Below are 24,323 nucleotides of genomic sequence, written 5' to 3' on the forward strand. Positions count from 1 at the left end.
ACTTGACAGCAGTATTCGTTGTCAGGATTATTTGGTAGGGTCCTCTCCAGCGCACATCTAGGCAGTTCTTCCGGACGTGCTTCTTCACCACTACCCAGTCACCAGGGCACAGATCGTGACATAGGTCTCTGGAAGATGGAATTTCAGCCGCCTGCACCTGAAGAGACACAGAATGAATGACATCAGAAAGTCCCTTGCAATAATCCAGGATCAGATCATCTGTAATATTCAACAAAGCTGGTGTGCTACGTATACTCATGAGTACCAATGGCAGGGCATCAGGCCAGCTTAAGGATGTTGATGAACACACTTTGGCTATCCAGGATTTTATAGTCCCATTTATCTGTTCCACGATTCCCGAAGCTTCTGGTCGATAGCTACAGTGCAACTTCTGATCAATATTTAGTGCAGAGCAAAGCATCTTCACAACTTCACTGTTGAAATGTGTCCCTCTATCTGATTCCAAAGAGGTCGGCACCCCGAAGCGTGGTATTAACTCTCTAAGCAACAGTTTTGCTACTGTGAGTGTGTTGCACCTGCGTGTAGGGTATGCCTCAACCCATCTGGAAAATATACATACAACCACCAGAACATACCTGAGACGGTTGCATTTTGGCATCTCAATAAAGTCTAATTGCATTCTGTTGAAAGGCCCACCAGACCTCCCAATGTGACTCAATGTAACTGGTGTCCTTTTCCCTACGTTCAATTGCTGACATGTTACACACCTCTGACACATTGCTTCTGCGGCTACTCTAAACTTGGGGTTATACCAAGTCTGCCTAAATACCCGCAGCATGGCATCTCTTCCTAAATGTACTGGACCATGAATTTGTCGTGCCATTGGACTCACTAACTCATTCGGTAATACTGCCCTTCCATCTGCTGAAATCCACAAATACATTTCACTTTTTACACAACCTGCTGTTTCCCATGCCTTTTTCTCAAAATCTGATGCGTTTTCTTGCATGCCTTTTAAGTCATCCCAAGTGTCAACTGTTTATAGCATCATATTCAACTCTGTCTTTTCCTGTGTCCCATCCACTTCCACTTCCGTGAAAGAGTATCCTTGCTCCGCGGAGTAGCGAGCAACCTCATCGGCGTACCTGTTTCCTTGGGACACAAAATCAGTACCTATGGTATTGGCTACGCATTTAACAACGGCAATTAGTGCCGGACCTTGTAATGCTTCTAACAATAGTCGCACAAACTCCCCATTTCGAATAGGCGAACCTGAGGAGGTCATGTAACCTCTCTGAGACCACAATTGCCCAAAGTCATGAACTACACCGAAACCATATTGGCTATCTGTGTAAATGGTGACTCGAATTTTGCTACCTGCTAAACAGGCACGTGTCAATGCAATGATTTCAGCTACCTGAGCGGAGTGTACTCCTTCCAGGCAAGCGGCTTCCACAACTCCAGTAATGGTACAAACAGCATAAGCTGCTCTCAACTGACCAGTATTGTCTCTTACACATGAGCCATCAACAAAGAAAATTTCATCGGGTCGGTCAACGGCTCATCCACAATATCTGGTCTTGGCTCAGTCACATCAAGGCAATCGTGATCATCACATTCTTCGTCTTCTATATCATTAGGGAGTGGCATCAAAGTGGCAGGATTCAAAACAGAGCACCTCTTAAGGGTCACGTTCTCCGCAGCAAGAATAACTTGCTCGTAGAGCGTGAGCCTATTATTGGTCAAGTGCTGTGTCTTGGTCCTGGTCATCAACAGTTCTACAGAATGAGGTACATACACCACTAATTGATGTCCCATCATGATACTTTCACACCTCTCAATGCTGACACCCGTTGCAGCAACGGATTTGAGACATCCGGGCAACGCTGCGGCTACAGGGTCTAAGGTAGCCGAAAAATATGCAACTGGTCTACGGGCATTTCCATGAATTTGTGCTAGGACTGACAAAGCACAACCTTCTCTTTCGCAACAGTAAAGTAAAAATGGTTTTTCGTAATCGGGCATTCCCAAAGCTGGAGAACGACACAGGTCCTCTCTCAGCTGTAGGAACGACATCAAACAATCCTTGTCCCATGGTACCGGATCACTCACCTCCTTGTGCGTCAGTTTTTGTAAGGGTTTTGCTTTCAGGGAAAAGTTAGCTATCCACTGTCGGCAATAACCAACCATTCCTAGGAACATCCTGACCTCTCTCTGTGTCGTAGGCGAATTCATCTTCATGATCGCCTCTATCCTGTCTGGTGACACCTTCCGCTTTCCTTTTTCAATTCGGTGACCCAAGTACTGTACTTCTGTCAGACAGTACTGCAATTTGCTCGGAGATACCTTATGCCCATTTTCAGCTAAATGGTTCAACAAGGCGATAGTGTCTACCTTACAAGCTTCTTCTGTTTCTGACGCAACAAGTAGGTCGTCTATGTACTGAACTAGAACCGAGTTCTGTGGCAGTACTAGACTTTCAAGATTTTTCTTCAGTAGCTGGTTGAAAATCGATGGGCTTTCTGTATACCCCTGTGGGATACGACACCATGTTAAGACGTGATTTTCCAGCTTAAATGCGAAAAGAAACTGGCTCTCCTCATCTAATGGAATTGAAAAGAAAGCCTGGCAAAGGTCTATCACTGTGAACCACTCAGCTTGGAATGGTATCTGAAACAATATCACTGATGGATTCGGTACCACTGGACAACATGAAACAACTATGTTATTAATCTTTCGGAGATCCTGTACTATTCTGAATTTCCCGCTAGGTTTCTGCAAACCCATAATCGGGGAGTTGCATGGACTATCCACGATTTCCTTCAGTATTCCCTGCTTAATCATGGAGTCGATCACAGGTTTTATTCCTGCAATCGTCTCCGGGGTCAATTTGTATTGAGGCGTTCTCGGATATTCAACATTTGGTTTTATCATGATTTTCACTGGTTCTACTCCTTTAATCAATCCTATCTCTTCTCCAGTGAAATCCCATACTTCAGCTGACACAGTATCCCTTAAGGCCCAGGGAAGCTCTTCAACGTCAGGGTTCGGATACAGTTCTACACATACCTTTGAATTGGCAACCTTAAAGGTGGCATCATCATCGTTAGTCTGTACCTCTACTCCCTGAGGCGTGCAGTATATTGTGCAATTTAGTTTGCACAATAAGTCTCTTCCTAACAGACACACAGGGCTAGAATCACATACTACAAACTGATGTTCATCGCTGTATTTTCCTATCCTCACTAGCACTGGTTCCGTCAAAGGGTTAGTCATTCTCCTATTTGCGACTCCTACCACTTGAATTGTTTCCCCCGACATTGGCAGGTCCGGAACCACAGCTGATCTCAAAGTTGATCGAGTAGCTCCGGTATCTACTAAGAATGTCGTAGGGCACCCCGCCACTTCAGCCTCAACAAACGGTCCTCTTTGGTCCACTTCTAGAACTGCCCCGAGGGTACAGTCCTCTTCCCTACTCACTCGCCGTCCAGTTAGTGGATCAACGTAGTAACACTCTTCTCCTCCTACTAAAAGAGGCATTTTTCTATAGATCTTTCCCCCTGTCGCAATCTTTGGTGGTTGAGGGAACTGGGCTCGAGGAGCCAAAGTCCCCCCTTTGACCACCTTACCCTTTGGTACCATCACCCTTTGGACTGGAACGGTCTGAACTTCCTCCTCCTCTACTTCCAGTTCACCGTTTTCAGGGTTGTAGGGACACTCGCGTTTCCAATATCCCACCTGGTGACACTGGTGACACTTTGTCGTTTTTTTCAGTGTAGCAAAGTCTATTCTAGGTCTCGGATTTTCCTCGTTGTCCCTATTCTGATCTCCTTCCCATCGTCCCTGTTCCCTGTTGCTGCTGTCCACCCTTTCCAGCCGACTGCATCTGAACCATCATCAACTTTTCCTTAAGTTTCTTTGCTTTGGAATCTATTTCATCACTGCAGTACCTTGCGTATCTCAAAATTTCATCCAATGGTTTGTTTTGCCAGCAAATTAAATGTAGCTGAATCATCAAACAAATATCAGGTCTCAACCCCAAAACGAACTTCGATACAAACGGTCCTATGTCTTTGGGATCCATTACATCTAATCCACTGTATTGTTTGAACGTTTTCAGCAATCGCTCATAAAATTCATGGACTGTCTCCTTGGGTTCCTGTCTAGTTCGGTCTATTTTCACCCAATCTATATCCTACGGTGGCACCTTCTCTTTCAGCCATGTCTTCACTCTTTCATATTTTTCCATTACTCTTTCTGACGGTCCATTAGTATGACCATCTCTTTCTGGTTCTGCTGTGGGCCATTCGACACTAACTTTGCATGCTGTCCACAAGTCTCCTGGGACCACAATGTCAAATAAAGTGTTCAAATCAATCCACAGTACTTTGGATATCTTCACAAACCTCTCTACCTGTTTGTACCACTCCACTGGATTTTCCCTTAACTTTGGAAATGAATTTGTAAACGCAGCCAAATCTCCCCTACTCCAAGGCACATGTACATAATTTCTATTCGCTATTTCTCGCAAAGGGAATGCCTCCATCCGCAGTGGCCTTCCCTCCGGGGACATCCCAATCGCGCTTCGCCTAACAGTCCCTTTCTTGGACCACCTTTCTTCCCATTTGTCCAAATCTCTCCATGCTCTTATTCCTGTGATCAGTTCCCTTATGTGTGTTTTTAATCCAGTTGTCCTCCTCTCATCTAGATCCTGATCTGAATATTGCAACCTATGGTTACCCTGTAATGCCTTTGTTCTCGACAAGTCTACCATATACTTGTCTGACAATTTCTCGTGAGTTGCTCTTGCCGTTCGAGTAATATCCTTAGCTATAAACAGCAGCTCACCTTGTTCGTACATGTCAATCCTTTCTAAAGGCAACGCACCATCTATTATCTCATCCAGGTCAGATTTGAAACTGGTCACATCGAGCCTTCTTGCCTTTATCACAGCTTTCAATATGCTGTCTCTCGAGAGCCCATTTACGTCTCTCCCATCACAGCTCTGAGTCCTACGTCTGGGTTCAGGCGTGTTATGGGGAGTTCTCCCATGCTCCCATCTTTCCAGGTCCCATCTTTCCAGGTCCCATGCAGTTCCATCCCCTCTTGGTGTGTGGTGAAAGACTGCTCTATTCCCCATAGTCCCACATTGCCCATTCTGCTTAGTTTCTCTAGGGGCATGATAAGACACTCCATTATTCCCCATGCTTTCGCAATTCCCCTTCTGTCTATTATCGCTCAACACATGGTAAGACCCTTCGCAGCTCCCCATGTTCCCGCGATCCCGCTCCTGCCCATGATCGCTTGACGCATGGTGAGACACCTCGTGGCTCCCCATGTTCCCGCGATTCCAATGCTGTACGTTATCACCAGTTGTATGGTGGGTGCACTTAAAGCTATCCCTGTACTCTTGCGTCCTTCGGTCTCCCTCACTGTGAATGAGACGAGACGCCCTTCCACACTCTGTACTTCCACCTTCTCGCTCCTGCCTACTTCCACCGGGGATATGACGGATATCTCCTCTACCCTCCTGACTCTTTCCGTCCCACTCCTGACCGCTTTCGCTAGCCCCGCAGTGAGACAATGTCCCATTGCCTTGACTTCCCCATTCAGCTTCCGCTCTTGACCTGTTACTCGGTGTTCCTGTGGCAGCATTCCATTCCCTCAAGTCAGCCCTCAACTCCTTAAAGGATTTCGGCCGTGGTCCTCTCAGATCCATCGGTCCTCTCTGACCCCCTTGATCTGTTATGGGATCCACTGCTGAATCCAATGGGGTGCTCCATTCTCTCGGTCCTGGCAGTTGCCTCCGGGCATTTGTCATGTTGTTCCTCCTTTCCATTTCAGCCCTTTCTCTGTCTAGCCGTATCTGTTCCTCCTCTCGCACTTTCTCTGGGTTATAAACTGACACTATGGGACCTATGGTAACGGGTACTTGAAGAGCATCTGGCAGTCCATAAGACTCAACACACTCCGTTGCTGGCACCTTCTGCACCACAAACCTTCCGACTACTCTCTGTGCTGGGCTAGGTTGAGGTGTTTCCTCACCTTTGGTAGGTTCCCAATCCGTTATAGGGAGTGATCTATTCTCCCCTATGCCAACCCTACCTTCCCTTGGGAGCTCAATACCTTCCTTCTCCCTATTGTACGGAGGCGGTCTATCTATCAGCAACCTATTTATTAGGCTATCCTCTGTCTCGCTCTCATCATCCTCCTCTGGGGTTCTTTTTCCTCCTGTAACCTCTAACACTGGGTACAACTTATCCACTTCAATAGTCTGTACCCTCCACTTCTTGGCTTCCTCATTCCATTTGGCGTCTTGCACTGCTCTTACCGATCGTCTCACCCTTTCTTGATGCCTGTTCTGATTCCTGTTGTGCGCCGCCCTAATCCACCCATTAAGGGCTTCAAACTGTGTTGGTCTAGGCAAAGGTCTCAATGAAGACATAACTGCTTTTCGCTGGTGCAACACTTCTAATCTAAACGTTCCGTATTTTGGAAAAGTCAGTTCTTCGTTCCCTTCTGTAATCTTACTCCAAGTGCTAAGCCACAGTATAGTATGCAACCCAACATTCGTAGCCATATAATGAGCTGGTGTACCCTCTGGCGGGGCCTCTTCCCCGTAATAAGATTCTCTCCTTTTTCTCTCAAAGATCGCTCTCAAGCATTTAAAACACTTCATGATCAAAATCTACAATGTTCCCCTGTTTCCCTGCGTTCGTTTACTTCCTGATGACAATCCACCAATCCCAGTGCGGTCACGTGGTGTCGGTTCTGGCTTTTTCCATGCCGATACTCCTCTGGGCTCCTTGTTAGCGTTGACCTTGCTTCTCAGGCTCTTCTCCGGCAAGACGGTACCCCCCAGGAAATTCCTGAAGCCTCCTCCAGGCCTGTGCCTGTCTCCCAGAACAGAGCTCTATTCATCACTCTCTTGATTGGAACCCCCTCGCACCTGCAAACAGACACCCATGAAGTGGGCCCCAAATTCCGGCCTCCAGCTTATCTCACAAGTCGTAAACCTTCGAGCATGGTCCACAATTTATGCTTAACACGACCTGATTTTAACTAGCACATGCAGATCAAAAGAAACGACCTTATCTCTCCAGGCCTACTAGAATTACATGAAACAGGCCTGTACACTCTATGAACCTTTATTTCTCAGCCTAAACAGTAGTCTAACTTATTACACACACTGGTTATAGGAAACACTTCTATAAAAACATATATTTGCAGTCTATGATCAATAATACTTTGAATTATAAAAACAGTAATCCATCTCATGTGAAAATGTAAAGGCACGTTTCTTTTCAATGAACTGCCATGAGGCCTACACATTTCTACGTTTGGCAACGTTACATTCTCCTCTGCAACAGTCACATAACATGGAACTTAATATCATTCTAACGTCTCTAAACATTACTACATTAGCTTTTCACACTGATATATACTTTGTATTAATTAAACACTCTAATATGTATGCACTCTATAAATTCGACACTCTTATGTGTTCCCTTAACTAGACTTATACAACGTGCTTGTAAATATGGTGCACTTCTACATTTTACTTGATTTGCGCTCTCTCAAAAACATTCTCAGTAGTATTTATGGAAAGATGCACCATGTACTAGTTTCCAGATGTACTGCTGTGAATTTCAAATGACACTTTCCTGGGCTCCCATTTCCCCAGTGCAAAATTGTACAGAGTGTGCAAATCCATCCGGGAAAATGCAGTCTGGTGGAAATTATACTTAAAAAAAAAAGATCCATGTGGAAAATATTTATTTCCATGGAGAAACCCTTTCCCCTATAATCCTGCAAATTTGAAGGTGATCAGTTCCCTGCCTGGAAACGAGTTTAAAATGACACCTAAGTTACAAAGCAACCCTCAAATTAAAAATCTTGAAAGCAAGAGTCAGGGTCTTGAACTGAATCCTTTTGCTAATCGGGAGCCAATGAAGGTAGCGCAGTTGATCTGAAATAGGGCACCAGGGATGAAGTTTCAGAATCAGTCAGGCCACAGCGTTCTGAATAATCTGTAGCTGGCGTATAAGATAAGAAAGGAGTCTAAGATATAGGCTATTGGAATAGTGCAGTTTAGTATTGATCATCGCATGTTCAACAGTCTTCTGCTGATCCACAGGAATAAAAATGCATCATCCTTCTCCAGGATCTAAGAATTAGAAAATAGGAACTAGACAGAGATTTTATTTGTGGTTCAAAGGTAATCTCTGCATTAAATGTAACCCCCAGGTTTCTGGCCACCGGGGCAGGACAAGGCGCATTGCCCACCTCAGGTGGCCACCAGAGGTCAAAATTGGGTATGATTTTGGGACCAAGGACATTTTGGTCCAGATTCATTTTAATATGCTCCAAGAACTTGAGAAGAATGGTCTCAGTCCTGTAACTTCATTGAAAACTTGATTGCGAATCATGTAGTAAAAGGTTTTCCTCCAGGAAAGAGATCTGTCTGTTGAAATTAGTTTCCACCAGCTGGCAGCAATAAAATAGGCCTGAAATTGCTAAGGATCTTAGGGTCTGCAAAAGGCTTCTTAAGTAAGGGAAGTAGCATGGCATGCTTCCCACCCGAGGGAACCATTGCCTGGGTCAGAGACTCATCAAGCAAGTTATTCACTCAGGGATTAATTACCGGTATAACCTGTTTAGAATGTTCGCGGGCATGGATCAAAAGGGGATCCAGTTCTACAGTTAGCCAGACAATTGCTGATGTTTCAAGGGGAATGGGAGAGGAACAAAACAGGAGTAGTGCAGGTGGGGGAGTGATAGGACCCAAGACAATTATAAAGGGATGGGGAAAAGTGTTGTAAATTGCTTGGATTTTAGTGTGAAAAAATCTGAGAATTCTGTACAAAGTTCCATTGAAGGAGTGAGTAAATTGTTTTTCACTGATGGCGTGAGAAAGGCGTTAACCACCCTAAACAATTCTTTAGGGTCCAGAAGGATGGTCATAGCCTCTCCAGCAATTTCTAGATCCGTGTGGTAAGGATGACTGTCACTATTACAAAGGACCCATTGTGGCTGTGATACGTTGCCGCTGGGTAGAAACCTGCATTATTCTGTACTACATTCACCTCAGGGGATGTCGCATATCCTGAGTATACTATTATCTTTTTGCCCCACATTGTTGAACCCTATCCAGTGTTTCATCAGTTTAATATATAAGACCAGCTTACCGTTCCACAATGGATGCTGGCCAATGAAGATGCCGTAACATCATTAATGTCCTGATGAGACTCCTATACCTCATAGAGGGTCAAAATAATATATGATAACAAAAACTACCAGACAAATGTTACCAATGGACTAGTGATAACTAGAAAGTTGTTTGTTATGAACATACAATAATTCTTACTATATTCTCCGCTGCTGTAGTTTTTTTCGATTGTCTGTTTTCTTTTCTTCACTCAGAATGAATTAAAAAACTTTTAAGTTCTGGCTCCATCTTAAGAAGGCCCCAACTCCATCTTGGCTAATTGATATCGCCTAGAGGTGCTGCAGAGAGGACTGACTTCAGCAAACATAACAAAACATTATGTACATTTCAGAACCAAAGAAGACCCAACCATAATGGAACTTTCCGAGCAGGTGCAGCTAACACAAAGAAGTACAGTAGGATGAGTTTCGAATCTGAGGCCAGGCACACAGTATCTCTTAGCCAAGGTCACCCTGCCGTGCCTGCCGCTAGACTGGTGGGAGAAAACCTCTATCTAGTGGGAAAGGTATGTGCTAATAAGAACAGTGCTTTAATTAGCAGAGCAGGCCTAAACTTGGTGAAACAAAACTTTCCACTGCCTGCTTTACCAGGAGACAATAAGCAGTCAGTGGCATGATTTCAAATGGCGACTAAACATAAAATGGTGCAGTGAATGCTAACTTACATAAAATAGTGCACATACAGAATAGCACATACATTTTCATTACATCAGTGGGGAAGCACACTTTGTAGAATTACGTCAAAGTCATGACTTACGCATCAGGGACACACTGGACTAAAAAGATTTTTCTAATATTCTTTTTATAATTGTGATTTGACAAGTGGAAACAAAATTGATTCATATCAAACTTAAGTGAAAGTTGGTTATATATTGTATTATGGTATCTTTAGTGTGACTGACTTTAGGTAAACTGTCTACGTGATAGCAATGAGTACCACAGCTTTGTAAACAAAGCAGCTGGTTTTGAACATGGTACACAATGTTGAGGGGATGACAGCTAATGGAGTTCCATCAGCAAGGGGGTGATGCGATAATTTATCTTGAGGTACTATATGAGACATGCTTTGCCTTGAAGGATGCCCTGTCACAATGGCCTTCAAATGTTTTAAAGCCACCCCCCCCCCCACCCCCCCAACAAAAATGAAATAAATCATCAGGCCCCCTCAGAATTTTTCACAACTACTCCTTTAAATTGGCAATGTTTAAATGTATGTTGACTTACTTAAACATTGCAGTTAAGTTCTGTTACAGTTATAAAATACAATAAAATACATGATTGCTGTTAGACCTGGTATCCTTGGCGTGGTTTCCCCCTATCTTTTTGTCTCTACCTCCTGTATTTTTGATGCTGTGGTGGATTTCGTTTTTGCTGGTTTAGATGCTTTGGACACTCTGCCACTGATAATCAGTGTCCGAGTGTAAGTGCTCCCTGTGTAAATTGTTATTGTGATTGGATATACCTGATTGGCATATTTGTATCACCAAGAAGTCCCTAGTAAAGTGCACTGGGTGTGCCAGGGCTGGTGATGACACATGCTACTAGTGGGCCTGCAGCACTGATTGTGCCACCCACTTGAGTAGCCCTAAAATTGTGTCTCAGGCCTGCCACCGCAGTGCCTGTGTGCAGTCTGTGAACTGCCATGTCCTCCTGGTCTGTGTCCCCACTGACCCGGCCTAACCCTTCCCTTTCTGTGCACATTGGTCACCCCTATGGAAGGCCCAGGGTACCCCCCTGGGCAGGGTGCAGTGTATGTGAAAGGTAGAGCATGTACTAGTGCAGGCAACATGCTCTGGTAGTGAATGGCAGCCATTTTCGTTTTTCACTATTGTAAGACTACCTTGCCCATAGGCTATCATGGGGAATGCGGGCCACAGTGGCTACCAGCATATCTTCCCATTGGAGCAAGGTAGGACATAAAAGTCTGGTATCCCTGAACTCAGAATTTAATAACACATCTTTTAGGAAAGGTGGTTTTTAACTCCTGTGTTTGAGAACAGCACTTTTAGAAAGTTGCTGTTCTCTTGTCTGACCTTTCTGTGTGCCTTGGCCTGTTTGTGAATTGACTATCTGGTTTGAGAGTGACAGAGGCTGGGAAGCCCCCAGGAGGCTGACTGGGTCAGTCCTGGACTGAATGACTGCATTTGCAACTTGAGTGGTGGGAGGAGATAGCACTTGGGCCTGAATAGGGCTGTGCCTGCCTTCCACAATGCTGGCTCCACCTCCTGCTGGGCAGTTGATAACCCTGACCCTTAATCTGAAAGGAAAGAGAAGCCAGGAAAACAAAGTGCTCAAGGAACACACAGAACTGGTTCAGACCGGGCTCAGGCCCCACTTGCACAAAGAGAACAAATACTTTTTGGGGTATAGGTACAGGACCCCTGACAACAGAAAATTAGATCATCCTGGAATCAAGAAGGAACCTCTGCCAAGAAGAAAGCTGAAACTGAAGAAGGAAGACTGTCCTGCTGTTGCTCTGCTGGACTGACCTGCTGTTGCTTTACTGCCAAGGAGAGGGGAAGGACTTTGCTTTGTGCTGTGTCCCCTGTCTTGAAGGAATCTCCAAGGGCCTGAGAAGAGCTGGCTCCCTGTTCTGAAGTCCCAGGAACAAAAGGACTTCACCCCCAGCTTCCCTCAACTCTACTGAGAGAGTTCTGTCCTTCCTGGAGTGTGTGGCCCATGTGTGGTGCCTCTAGAAGTTGTACCTGTGTTGGGAAGCTGGAAACCAAGCGTTTAAAGACTTTCTGCAAATTTTGTCACATTGCTCCCTTGCGGAGCGCATCCCCGACATTGCAAGGAAATTCCCGCCGCTACGAAGGTCGAGATCGTCGCAGCGGATCACCGCACCGCACCGCTTGCTTGCGGACCACATCACTTTGCTGCGAGTGTCTTCGCAGAAGCCTTCGCATCGAGGAGCTGCGAGAGAGAGATCACCGCTGGTCTGCGCATCGTCGCCCCGGAGATCGTCGCAACTCCAAAGATCATCGCATCGTGCCTTTGCAAGAGAAAACTTCCTACGGAACCTACGCACCGGAATCCATACAAGTCCGCCTTACTCCCCATACAGACCGGATTCGTCGCAACACGCCCGCTGCTGCAGCGGGGTTGTCGCTTCGCCTCCCCAGGGTCTCAGGAGCAATGCATCACTTGTTTTCCACCGCACCAGCTTCTGCTTTGGAACTTTGTCGCTTTTAAAAGGTACTGTTGGCAAAACGTGACGCAACTGTGAACTTTTCACGCAACTGTGGATTATTTTATCGCAACCTTAAGATCTCTTTTGCAACCATATTCCTGAACTGTGTATGTTGGATTTTTGTCGTTTTAGTCTTGTGTAGTTTAGATTAAATACTTTTATTTTCCTAAACTGGTGTGGAGTCAGTTTGTGGTGTTTTCACTGTGTTACTGTGAGTGTTGGTACAAATACTTTACACATTGCTTGTGGATAAGCCTGACTGCTTGAGCCAAGCTACCAAAGGGGTGAGCAGAGGTTATCTAAAGTTTCCTCCTTACCCTGACTAGAAGCAAGGGTCCCTATTTGGACAGTGGGACCTACCTCTGCCAACTAGAGACCCCCAGTTCTAACAATTGCCCAACATTCTATTCTGGTCCGGCAGGCCTTACTAGCGTATGTTAGAAATGTTTTTTTTTTAAATTATATTTTGAGTCCATTGCCTTTTGACACATACTCCCAGCTAGGATATAAATGACAAAACATGTTAGTGATAGCCCATTACAGAGTGACTTACTGCTGGTCATTTTTTTTCAGCTTGAAACAAAGCACTGTTAGCAGCATAATGTTTCCTTTGGCCGGAGCCTGGCACCCCCCTGGTGATCACTTGAGGCCCCCCTATGGGAGCTCGCCCCACTGTTTAAATACCCCTACTACATAGTGTGCCTGGAAGGGCATGGAGCAGGGTGTTGCTCCCACCGAGATTTGAGAGAATGAGGGTTTGAAGGGCTTCTGAATCTACTTATGTGGAAAAACCTGTTTCACTTTCTTTAGAAGAGAGAGCTGGTGCGAAGGCTTTCTTTGTTTTTCAATGCCCTTTAGGGTTAGGTTGTTGCGCAGGGTGAATCTAGGCGACTTGGCATGTGGTGAAAGTTGAGGTTCGAATCCATCAAGTTTCACATCATTGAGCCAGGTTGGTACTGTTTCTTGTTTGTTCTTGGCAAATAACAGGAATCCGGTCTTGGTTGGATTGAGCATCAGGTAAGCATTGTACATCCAGTCTGGATGATGTACAGACAGGTGTTATGGCACTGAATGTCTGAAGCAGAGGAGACTTTCAAGTGGAGTTGTGTATCATGCAAGTCCTTATTTTAAAATACGTATAGGACACAGTTAAAGATAGGCTGCCACAAAATGTGCAAAGCGATCTAGTGTATAATATGAAACTTTCAAAATATTTTTTTTTTTGTAATAATCAAAAGTAAGTCATACAAAATAACACACACTCTTTAAATAAAGGAAAAATGCTTGTTAAAGTAATGGGGGGGTAACTGTACTCCTTTACGCGATGAAATGTCAGTTGATTATCGCAATCACTAGAGATTTCTGTGTGTAACAAGAAAGAAATATGATTGAATCCTGGTTGGCACAGTGGGGACTAATGGCTTGGTTATTTATAGTGTTATGAAGTTCCAGAATGCAACTCAGAAGGCACTGTGAATATCCGATTCATCATTTTAAAATGGTATTGCACGCAGTTCATGTCACTCAAAGTGTCACTCATTTGGAGATAGGTTGTCACTCATAAGTTCACTGAAACCATAGAAATGTCACACGTAAGCAATCTGAAAACTTGGCAGCTATGATAGAGAGGAAGTCAGAGATAGAAGAAGGCAGGTAAAGGAAGAAAGTGTGTAATATAGAAATAGACATCGGTGAGATACAGAGGGAGAAAGATCATTTTCCAAGTGGGCCCCTTAGTAGGTTGAGACATTGGGTAATGTCATACTTTGTCCATGCCTTAAAATGTCTCTGCTTTGCTGGAGTAAAACATCAAACATGTCCAGGGGTGTAAAAAGGTCGAATAACTAACCCAAATGTTTAGGGGTGTTCGCAAACTTTCAAGACATATCACACCTTGAACCACCCATTCCCATCACCACCTTTGTGTAGTGCGTATTACTACAGCTCTATCCTCACTTTTGTTTTTAATCTCTTTATTGATTTTGGAAGGTGGCCACCCTACCATAAACAAACATGAAACTTGAGTCATAAAACGTACAATGTTACAGAATCCCTTTTTCGAAGGCACCAATCTTACTATGCAAGGCCCTGGTGCTTTGACATACACCTCCAAGACCCCCATCACCTGATGCTGACAGTAAATTCTGAACTCAGGCAGGGCTCACCCAGGGCCTCCTCCCATGCCCCTCTCTCAGGTCATGTGCTTCATGTTCTGGCATACACACAAGAAGGGGTGGAGAGACTCAAAAAACAATAACACCACAAAACACAAAACATTTCACTTCGACGGTCACTAAAACCAGCCTACACTTTCTGGACCTACTGTTAGAACCTAGTGAGGGAATATTGAAAACAAGGGTGTTTCTTAAGACTACAGACAAGAACGCGTTGTTGGTATTCGAAAGCTTCCATCCCAAGTCCCTACGGGAGTTCTTACCGGTGGGTCAATTCTTTCGAATACGCCGTAACTGTTCGTACCGTGCCAATTTTGTCACCGAGGCTGGCGCCCTAACACAGAAACTACAACACAGGGGGTATCCACCAAATACCATCAAGAGATCCAGGAAACGGGCACTGAATGCCGATGGTGACTCTCTCCTTTCCAAGACAGTAAGACCTAAGACAAGTAAACCTGTTTTCATTTCTACTTTCAATACAGCGTCCCAGCAGATCAGACGTCTGGTCTTACGCAACTGGAAAATCCTAAACACTGGGGGCATGCATATGGAGAAGCCACTGTTCTCGTTCAGGCGGAGTCAGAACCTGAAGGACCTTTTAGTCCATATGAGACCTAGAGTTACTACTGTGACTAGGGATACCATCTCAGTGGCAAGTCTACCCAGACTGATGGGCCACACTAAATGTGGCACATGTAGCGTATGCACCCTCACCTCTAACACCAAACACATCGACTTGGGCCTTCCTACCCCCTGGGAACAGAGATCCCACACTAACTGCAACTCCCAGGGGGTTATCTACCTCATCACATGCCCTTGTAACAAATTTTATGTGGGGATGACGAGTAGGAAGGTGAGAACAAGGATAACAGAGCACCATAGCACAGTGAGATGTGGCAGATCAAACACCAAACTGACAGCACATTTCCTGGAGATGGGACACTCTGCTGATGAACTAAGGTGGACTGTCATTGAAAAATTGAACTTGTGAAGGCATATGGCAGACGACCAGCGTATTTTGCTTCTCCAGGAACATAAATGGGTTTACCGCCTCAGAAGTCATATCACTGGTCTCAACGATGAAATACCTTGGCAAACTCTGGGGAGACACTAGATGATTTGATATTGGTGGACTTGAACAGTAACATTTGAATACCTCTAGCATCACATTTACCAGGCATGTGTTGCTTCTGGTTGTGGAGAGAGAATTGGGGCATCCTCTGGTGATGTTGATTTCTATTTCTGTTTCACTACTGTGATCAGGGATATACATACATATGCCCTATTTTATAATGCTAGCTGTATGATCAGCTTTCTCCTGTCCTTTGCCGCTGGGTGCCATCTGAATTATGGGATGGTACATCTTGCATCTGTATTGAGGAATAGTAATATGTTCCTTCCTCTATAATTGGAGTTGTGGGGGCCTGATGTTAACCCATAATTTTATCTCTCTTATGGGTTGATTTGGCCCTTCTTGTTTTCTATTTGCCTTCTTTGAATTTTTACATGGAAGGGAGGAGCATAGGAGGTTCGCTGTGTGCCTCTAGCGTTTAGTGAACTGGGACTGAGTTTCACATGATATCATCATGCGGCACGCAACACGCTCTGCTAGGATGCATGTATTCAGTTGGCAGAGGGTGTTAGTCATGCCGTTCAGGCGTGTGCACGAAGCTGCGAACTGGACTCAATCCCCCATGATTCCCTCACGTAACACCCGGGACGTAATTACGTCAGACACGATGTCACGTGGGGCTCCTGGAACCAATGGTAATGTCGGAGTTAGACGTTATGTGACAGAACTCCCAGAGCCGCTTCTGACCGCGCGGCGATCCGGAAGCAGGCATTGTTGTGAGGATTGTCCCTCGGAACAGTAATGAGGCTACAGGGGGGCTGTTTACTCTGCTACTGGCACATGTAGGCTCACTTGCACGGGCATGCTTTGGCTTACATCGCAACGCAAGACTCGCTTACTTGATGTTGGAGATGTCTGTGGCAGGGGCTTACTTAATGATCATGTATGATGACAAGAGCATTTCAGTGATATTTTTACACTTGTCTTGCTCCTTGGGATACAGGTTGTGTTCTTGGGATACCTTCCTGCAGGGCGCCATGTCGAGTTTACAACTAAGATAAACTCGGTGAGTACATGAATGGGAGCAATCAAATATCTCACAGTGACGTGTGTGGGACACACATACTTTTTTGTAAATGTAACAGCTGGAAAGATCCTTTGGACTTAGATATGTAGTGATCCGTTTTGTGTAGCATTGTACATACATTTGTCCTTTCTTTTACTTGTAGCTAGGGGTGACAAATATACTTACCTCATAGGCTGTTGTAGTGGACCACTTTAAGGGTACATGTTGTCATAACCGATGGGGTGGCCTAAAAAGTTTGTAACTCTCTGGCACCTATACACAACATACTCATGTAGGATTATTTATTATTTCAGTTTATGTTTCCTGTGTTGTTGGGATCCCCTCCACACATGATGATTCAATTGAAATCTTGTGTGATCAGTCATTTGGCACTTCGACCGAACTGTGCTTAGGCTAACATCAGGACTGGTAACGACATACGTCCTGAAGAAGACCGGGGTGACCTTAAAGGCGCAGTGAGTCGGTCGAAACATGTTGACACAAGCGGTATTAGGAGGGGTGTTTTGAGAACTCTAATTTTCTCTTTGAAACACTACCCATCCTTTTCTTCTCTTTTTAATCCTGGTTGTGGAACCTACTAATAAAAGTTTTGTTTGGTATCCTCAAACCAGTTTTAAAGCACTTCCTTATTAACTACACTTTTGTCGCACACCAGTTCTAGTCACAGGGTGACACTCACTGATCACGTCCTTTGTGTATGTATATATATATATATATATATATATATATATATATATATATATATATATATATATATATATATATATATATATTTATATTGTTTGGTTTTGTATTGTGTCCTTTGGTCTTTTATGTTTACCCCCTCCCTTATGCTCCGTCCTGAGTGTGGCTACACCAGGGCGTATTATAAGCAGACCCGATGATGAAACATGTCACACACTTTGGTGTGTGAGTGAGGGCAGTATTTTCAAAACAGTTGTAATTTTTTCTGTTTTGTGGTGTTATTGTTTTTTTGAGTCTCTCCACCCCTTCTTGTGTGTATGAACGTGATTTAGGGGGTTTGGGGTGGCTGAGTTGTTGATACGGTTGACCCTCTCCCCTTACCTGTGTTTAATGACTTCATGTTCAGGCACCATGGCTCCCCACATTATCAAATTTCTACGTGAACCACATGCTTTATACACCATTTTTGTCGAATCGTATTCACCAGTTTACGTTAGACTCCCAGTTTCTCTGCTTCAGCACCTCTCTACTTCCCCATATGCTGATGATGTCACACTTTGCCACTATTAATGCCATGTTACATGGGAGTAGGGAGTATCTGTTGAGGGACTGATTACCTCACATGCCCAGGGTTATCAGTTGAGGGGTTTAGTCCATTGTCCATTGTTGTTGAGTCTTTTTCATATTTCCCCGCAGTACGATGAAGGAGAGAGTATTCCCCCCTGCCCGCAGCTTCTCAGACATCTAGCTGAGTCCTCCCTGCCCATACGGAACAATTTCGACTGGATATAGTAGGTCCTGTGAAGAAGTTTCAGCTGTACCAATTAAAACCTGGCCCATATTGCCACCTCTCATGGGAACCTACAGACAGCCCCCCAATCATCAACTTCTAATCTAGCCAACTCTCCTTCCTACTTCTCCCGAAGGCAATCCAACTGGGGAACACTACTCTGTAACAGGGTTGGGTATAGTCTGGAGAATGCATGGTTAGTGAGGGGGGCTCCCAACATGGTGTATTCAAGGGGCAAATTATTCGGGGTATCCATCAAGGCCTCCATATGATGTTGAAGGAGGTGGCGCAGGTGTTGATACCATAGGTATTGCCCCCATGATAGTTCCACTAAGCTCGGTGCAAGCAATGCTCAATCAACCTGCTCATCGTTGGCCAAGAATTCCACCTGGGTTGACTCTTTTGCGTCATCGGCACAAGTATACTGCATCCACCGCCTCACCCGTTTCACCCCTGCAGTCCCAGGGACAAGCGATTTGTGGGGGCCGGAAAGAGCAGGATTAGGTGAGGCTGCAGATGGAGTTCCTCAGCATACCTCCTTCTCAGCCGCTATATTGCCCGCCCCCAACAACTTTATCCACTCTTGACTAAAAAAAACTTCAGAAGTAAAATCATTTACATCTGTCACAAATCCTTATGTGAGCTTTTGGCAGGTCTAAATAAAGCAATGTGCAGCTTTGCGTATAGGGCCCAACAAATTCTTCTCCCATCAATGTGAAGTTATTGAGATCTATGTTTTATCACCATGTTTGAGTGCCCATTCCTCTATAATGTGCAATGAACTAGCCTCCTGGACAAATATGCAGAAAGGCACTTCAAATAAAATAAATCAGACTGTTTCATGGTGTCTACTAGTTCTGGACAATAATTTTTCTCTAGTGTTGGGTTTCACTTGAGTTGAGCGTATTATTTAAAGCCATTTAAAATAGTTGTTGATTCCTGGGAGAGATTTATTTTGTTTAAAACGTCATTCATTGAACATGTGCTGACCATTTGTTTTGTCTTCATGTATTTCAGTAACCGTGTGGAAGCATGGACAAGGGATGTTGATTTCCTACTTCGACAAGAAGGGAGGCCTGTAGTCAAATTAACTGGCGGTCCATCAACAGTGAGAGTGATGAAAAAGGACTGGCAAAACACTGACGCAGCAGCTAACTGGATACGAAAGGAAGCCATCAAACTTTCTCAGCCATTTGCCTTGTATTTGGGTTTAAACTTGCCACACCCATACGCTTCACCAGAGATGGGTGAAGCGTTTGGAGCATCTACATTCCTAACATCTCCCTATTGGCTTCAGAGGGTATGTACATGCAGTGCACTAGCCCTGCATAAATATAAACATTATTGTATTCAAAGAATTTTATAATTGCTTTGCCTTATGCTCTGCTCGTTGTTAAAGCTTAGACAATCACAGAAAATGTTCTCACTGAGAAATAAGTACTTTGGACCTATGATGTTTCAATAGCAGAGCATTTGCACATTCATTGGCCACTTGGTGCCTTAGGTTTAGATGGGCAGACTCATGTCTGCAGTTTTGGTTTTATCTGACAGAGGGCTCCTTTGTTGAGAAGTGGGGCAACATTTTTCCTTTCCCTAGCCTGGTGAGTGGGGATGATGTGGGTTATTTAATGAAGAGTTTCCCTGAAATGTCGCTTTAAAGAACTTATGGGCCTTCACCTACCCCATGTTTCCTATGGCAGCGTTGTTGTAAAGTGGTGTGAATCTAGTGCCCTTTTAAACAACCAAACGTGTCCTTCTGACTGAGTGTTGACTGTCCTGTTATTCAGGGTGTATTTTTGTTGATCTTGGTTCTGAGGTATCCATGTTGCTGGGGCTTCACCTATGAATAGGTGGGATGGGGCCAAGGGCTGGCAGGACTAGGCCAGCTCATCTTTCTTTAACCATCTAAATGCCTCATGTGTTAGCCAAGGTGGGCAGATTACAGGCAGGTCTCGCAGATAGTCACATCAGTGAAAGCAGGGGCTCCATCAGACCCCTGCCCCCCCCCCCCCCCCCTATATTCCAAATCGGCAGCTGATGAGATCAGCAAGCAACTCAGCCTGCTGTATAATGTATAACACGATCCTCAAGTCCGGCGTTTTTCCAGAGGCCTGGAAAGAGGATTCCATCCTCCCTCTGCTAAAAAAACCTAGCTTGGACCCCTGCGATTATAATAATTATAGACCTATAGCAAGGATCCCATTTCCAGCTAAGGTTCTGGAACAAATTGTAAACATCGAACTCACGGCCTTCGTGTCCTCTGAAAATCTGCTGGACTCTTCACAATATGGCTTCCGACAAGGACATGGAATGGAGACGGCCTTGGTCATGGCAGTAGAGGAGCTTCGCTCCACGCTGGATTCCGGTGCAAATGCCGCCCTGATCCTTTTGGATCTTTCTGCGGCCTTTGACACCGTGAACCATGACATCCTCAGTCAAAGGCTTCAGAAGCTGGTAGTTTCAAGCCTAGCACTAAGTTTGATCAAATCCTACCTCAACAACAGGATTCAACGTGTGCAGATCGGTGATTCCAGTTCAAAGCAATTTTCACTTCCTTGTGGGGTGCCGCAGGCCTCATCTTTGAGCCCTACACTGTTTAATCTGTATATCACCCCCTGGCTGATGTCATCCGTCAGTTTGGTTTCTCACTGGTGTCCTACGCCGATGATACCCAGATTGTAGTATTCATCTCAGGCAATCTTGAAGAAACAGCGGCTCGCTTTAATCAGTGCCTAGCCCGAGTGGATCGCTGGATGAGCACGAACTGCCTAAATCTTAATGGTAGTAAAACAGAGGTTCTTCAGTTGGGCTCAGATACCTCCTTTTGGTCCCAGAACTGGTGGCCTCTGGCTATGGGAATACTTCCCATCCCAGTGCATAAAGTTAAAAATCTGGGCATCATCTTTGATGACAGGCTCACCTTCCAAAACGAAACCAACGAGGTTGCTTCTCAGGTACATCTAACATTAAAACTAATTCGGAAGGTGAAACCTTATAATCCACATCTGCAGTAAAAACACTGGTAACATCCTTGGCATTAGCCAGACTGGACTATGGAAATGCCCTTTATTTAGGCCTACAGAAACAGCACCTCCTCATACAGCAGTTGGTTCAAAACTCTGCCACCAGGATGTTGCTGAATATTCCTAAGTTCCAGTCGGTGGCTTTAAGACTACTACACTGGCTACCGGTGAAGAAGAGATCTGAATTTAAAGCCTTGTGTTTAGCGTTTAAGGCTCTATAGGGTACAGGACCCAAATATCTGAAACCACACCTGCAGTGGTATCTTCAGAGCAGAACACGGCGCTCGGCTCAGAGCAAACTTCTGCAGATACCTAAATTCAGGAGAGTTCGCTGGGAGGAAGTAGTTTTCTTCTCAACAGTAAATAATGGAATTCACTTCCTGTATCCATAAAAAAATTGCCCAACTTTACTACTGTTCAGAAATGCCTTGAAAACCTGGCTTTTCTCTTTCTAATTTCCCTTCTATCTCTTATCTCTGGTATCTTCCTCCACTGTAGTGCCTAGACGCCCTTGGGCATTCAAGCGCAATATAAATTTCAAAGTCAATCATCCAAAACAAGATGCACCAAGATGCAATGTAAGGCCTGTAAAGCCTTTGTCGCAGTGTGAGCTCAACATTTTCAGTGCAGAAATTGTTTCCCTACTCTAAGTGTGATGAAAGGATTACTAAGTCTGTGTAAATTAAAATGATGTTGGAATCTAATATATAAGGTGAGCCCCCCCCCTCTTTTTTGAAATCAATGATGAGTTGCAACTTGATCCAATTGTTTTACAATTCTTTTACACTCGCTGTTAATTATTACAGCCTCCTGTTTTTCAAGACATGTAGTGGAACATGTACATCCAGTTAGGATAAAAACCCTAAATCATTGAAGAGGTAATTATTCAATATGTTTACTCTGATGTGATTTTTTCTGAATTCATTATGGACCCCACATAAAATACATTAAATTATACATAGGCTCCTCATTGGTTTTCCAGAACACCTGGACAATAAGACTTTTTCTGTATTCATAAGGACAGAGCCAATCGGAGTGGGAATAACGACCACTACATTTCGAGAAGGGTAAGCGCGCTTGGACCTCTACCCTTGTTTTAACGATTAGGCAACAGCCCCAATCCTCATGGTTATTTATATCTTTCATAGGGTCATCAATGAGATCCCTGTGTTGCCCTGTCCAATATGTCCTGAAGAAGATTCGCATGGCCCAGGCATAATCAACCGCAAGGCCGCAAGACGAGTCGAAACGTCAACACTTACTAAAAAACCTGGACCACTAACTATATCTCCCTCTGTGATATAGTGCAGACATTTTTTACATCCTATGTCTCAGAATAATAAATAGGGATTATATGCGGACTAATCGAAGTGGCCAGGATACACTGTTCCGGCTTTCATTGGCTGGTTTTTTGAATTATTTAACATTACCTTTACAATTTTGTGTGATTTCCTTTCTTTTCACCTTATCACCTTCACGCTCTTTTGACACCCTTTGCTTTACTGCACGCTCTATATACGGGGCAATGTACATAATTAAATGTATATAATATTGTGAATTCGCTTTCAATATTTGAATATGACAATAGATTAAAAATATTGCATATATACTTGGAGTCTGTTGCTGTTGCCTATCTCTTTTATGTTCTTCATTGATTGAACAGGGCTGTTTAAATATCATATGCCTTCTAATCGAATAAGTTTTGATTAATTGCTTGTTTGAAAGATATAGGTCTCGGACCGTTGTTTGTTTATATTAGTACAATACCCAGGTCCAGTACCTTTTGGGTTACCCCATTTCTTTAATGGCTAAATTAAAATGATGGCGGTCAACACTGAAATATTGCGTATGAGATAAATTACCCCTTCTATGCATTATAATGGTATTGCAAGTCAAGAGAAGCTCCATAACTGTGCAGGGGAACAGAGTAGAATAGCAAGTTCATTTATAAAGCCATGACACTGGAGGATCACTTGCAGTATCCTTGTAAAATACAGTTGGCAGAATCAGCCCTCGCGTGATGACAGTAATTAAAGGGAGAAGAGGCATTGTAGGCGTCATTACTCATTCAACTGCAGATGCTCCTAGCTTCTCATGGGTCTTTTCCTAAATGTAAGAAACTGCTTGATCCAGCTACTCTAAATTTTGGTTTTATCTATTGTGCCCACATGCTCTGAATTGGTATGGTTATAGATCTCAGAGGTGTATATATTGAAAGAATTGTTTAATGATAGTTTAATTTTCATGTAGAGCTACATACCACACTTCAGACATTTCTAAGTAATGTAAATAATAGGTAATACAATTGCCCAAGTTATTGGTAAGCAGTTTACCAATGTAGGACATATGTAAGGGTGATCTTTAATCAGTTCAGTCCTACTAGTATATCACAAAGACAGTCTCATTAGGAATGATTGCAAAATTAGGGAATGGGGAAAAAAGGACCAGGAAAAGAAAAAAATCAGTGTGGAACTTACAAGGTCCATACCTAACGTTATTTTGTAAAGCAATAGCGTAAATAATAACATAATATATATACATCACAGTCAGGGGACAACTATGGAGGATGATCATTATCTTTACATCTTCTTCCACTAGCAGACACCATGTTTTCTCAAACCTTCTTGTTCCTCTCTATGAAGAAGTGTACTTTCTGATGTAAGCCTGGGGAGCATGGCTCTAACTCCATGTCTCCTCTGGAGGGATGGAACCTTTCTAGTGTATAAGAATATTTTTTTTAGCCAAAAGCAGTGCCAGGTCTATGAATTTAGTGGAAGCCTTGTTATTTTTCAGCTGGAGGAATAGGCCTAACACCAAGGATTCTAAAGCTCTAACCAATTGATGACCTGTTGTAAAGGACAGTAGCTATTCCAGTTATTCCAGTAGAATGTTAGAGAGCTACAAGTCAGAGTATAAGAGATAAGTTGTCATTCACTGAGTGCTATTGGGGCAATCTATGTTTGCAGTAGAATAAATTGTAGCAATATGTTTCGTTGTCAAATATGCTCTATTTGAAATATTAAATTGTTTATACTTAGAACGAGCATTACAACACACTTCATACAGTTCAGTATGATTTTCAATTCAGTATCTGAATGGATGCTCTGG

General features: G+C 43.9%; 1 protein-coding gene across 1 annotated transcript in view; it reads left to right on the top strand.

Annotated features, from left to right (window-relative positions):
• Nucleotides 1-24,323, top strand: part of ARSK (arylsulfatase family member K) — a 674,705-nt gene that overhangs the window by 270,826 nt on the left and 379,556 nt on the right. The window contains exon 4 of the mRNA XM_086960926.1: nt 19,210-19,492. Coding sequence (XP_086817052.1) covers nt 19,210-19,492 — 283 coding nt within the window. The remainder of the gene's footprint in view (nt 1-19,209; nt 19,493-24,323) is intronic.

The sequence above is a fragment of the Lissotriton vulgaris genome, chromosome 3_1 (genome assembly GCF_964263255.1).
Source record: "Lissotriton vulgaris chromosome 3_1, aLisVul1.2, whole genome shotgun sequence".
In the NCBI taxonomy this organism is placed as follows: Eukaryota; Metazoa; Chordata; class Amphibia; order Caudata; family Salamandridae; genus Lissotriton; species Lissotriton vulgaris.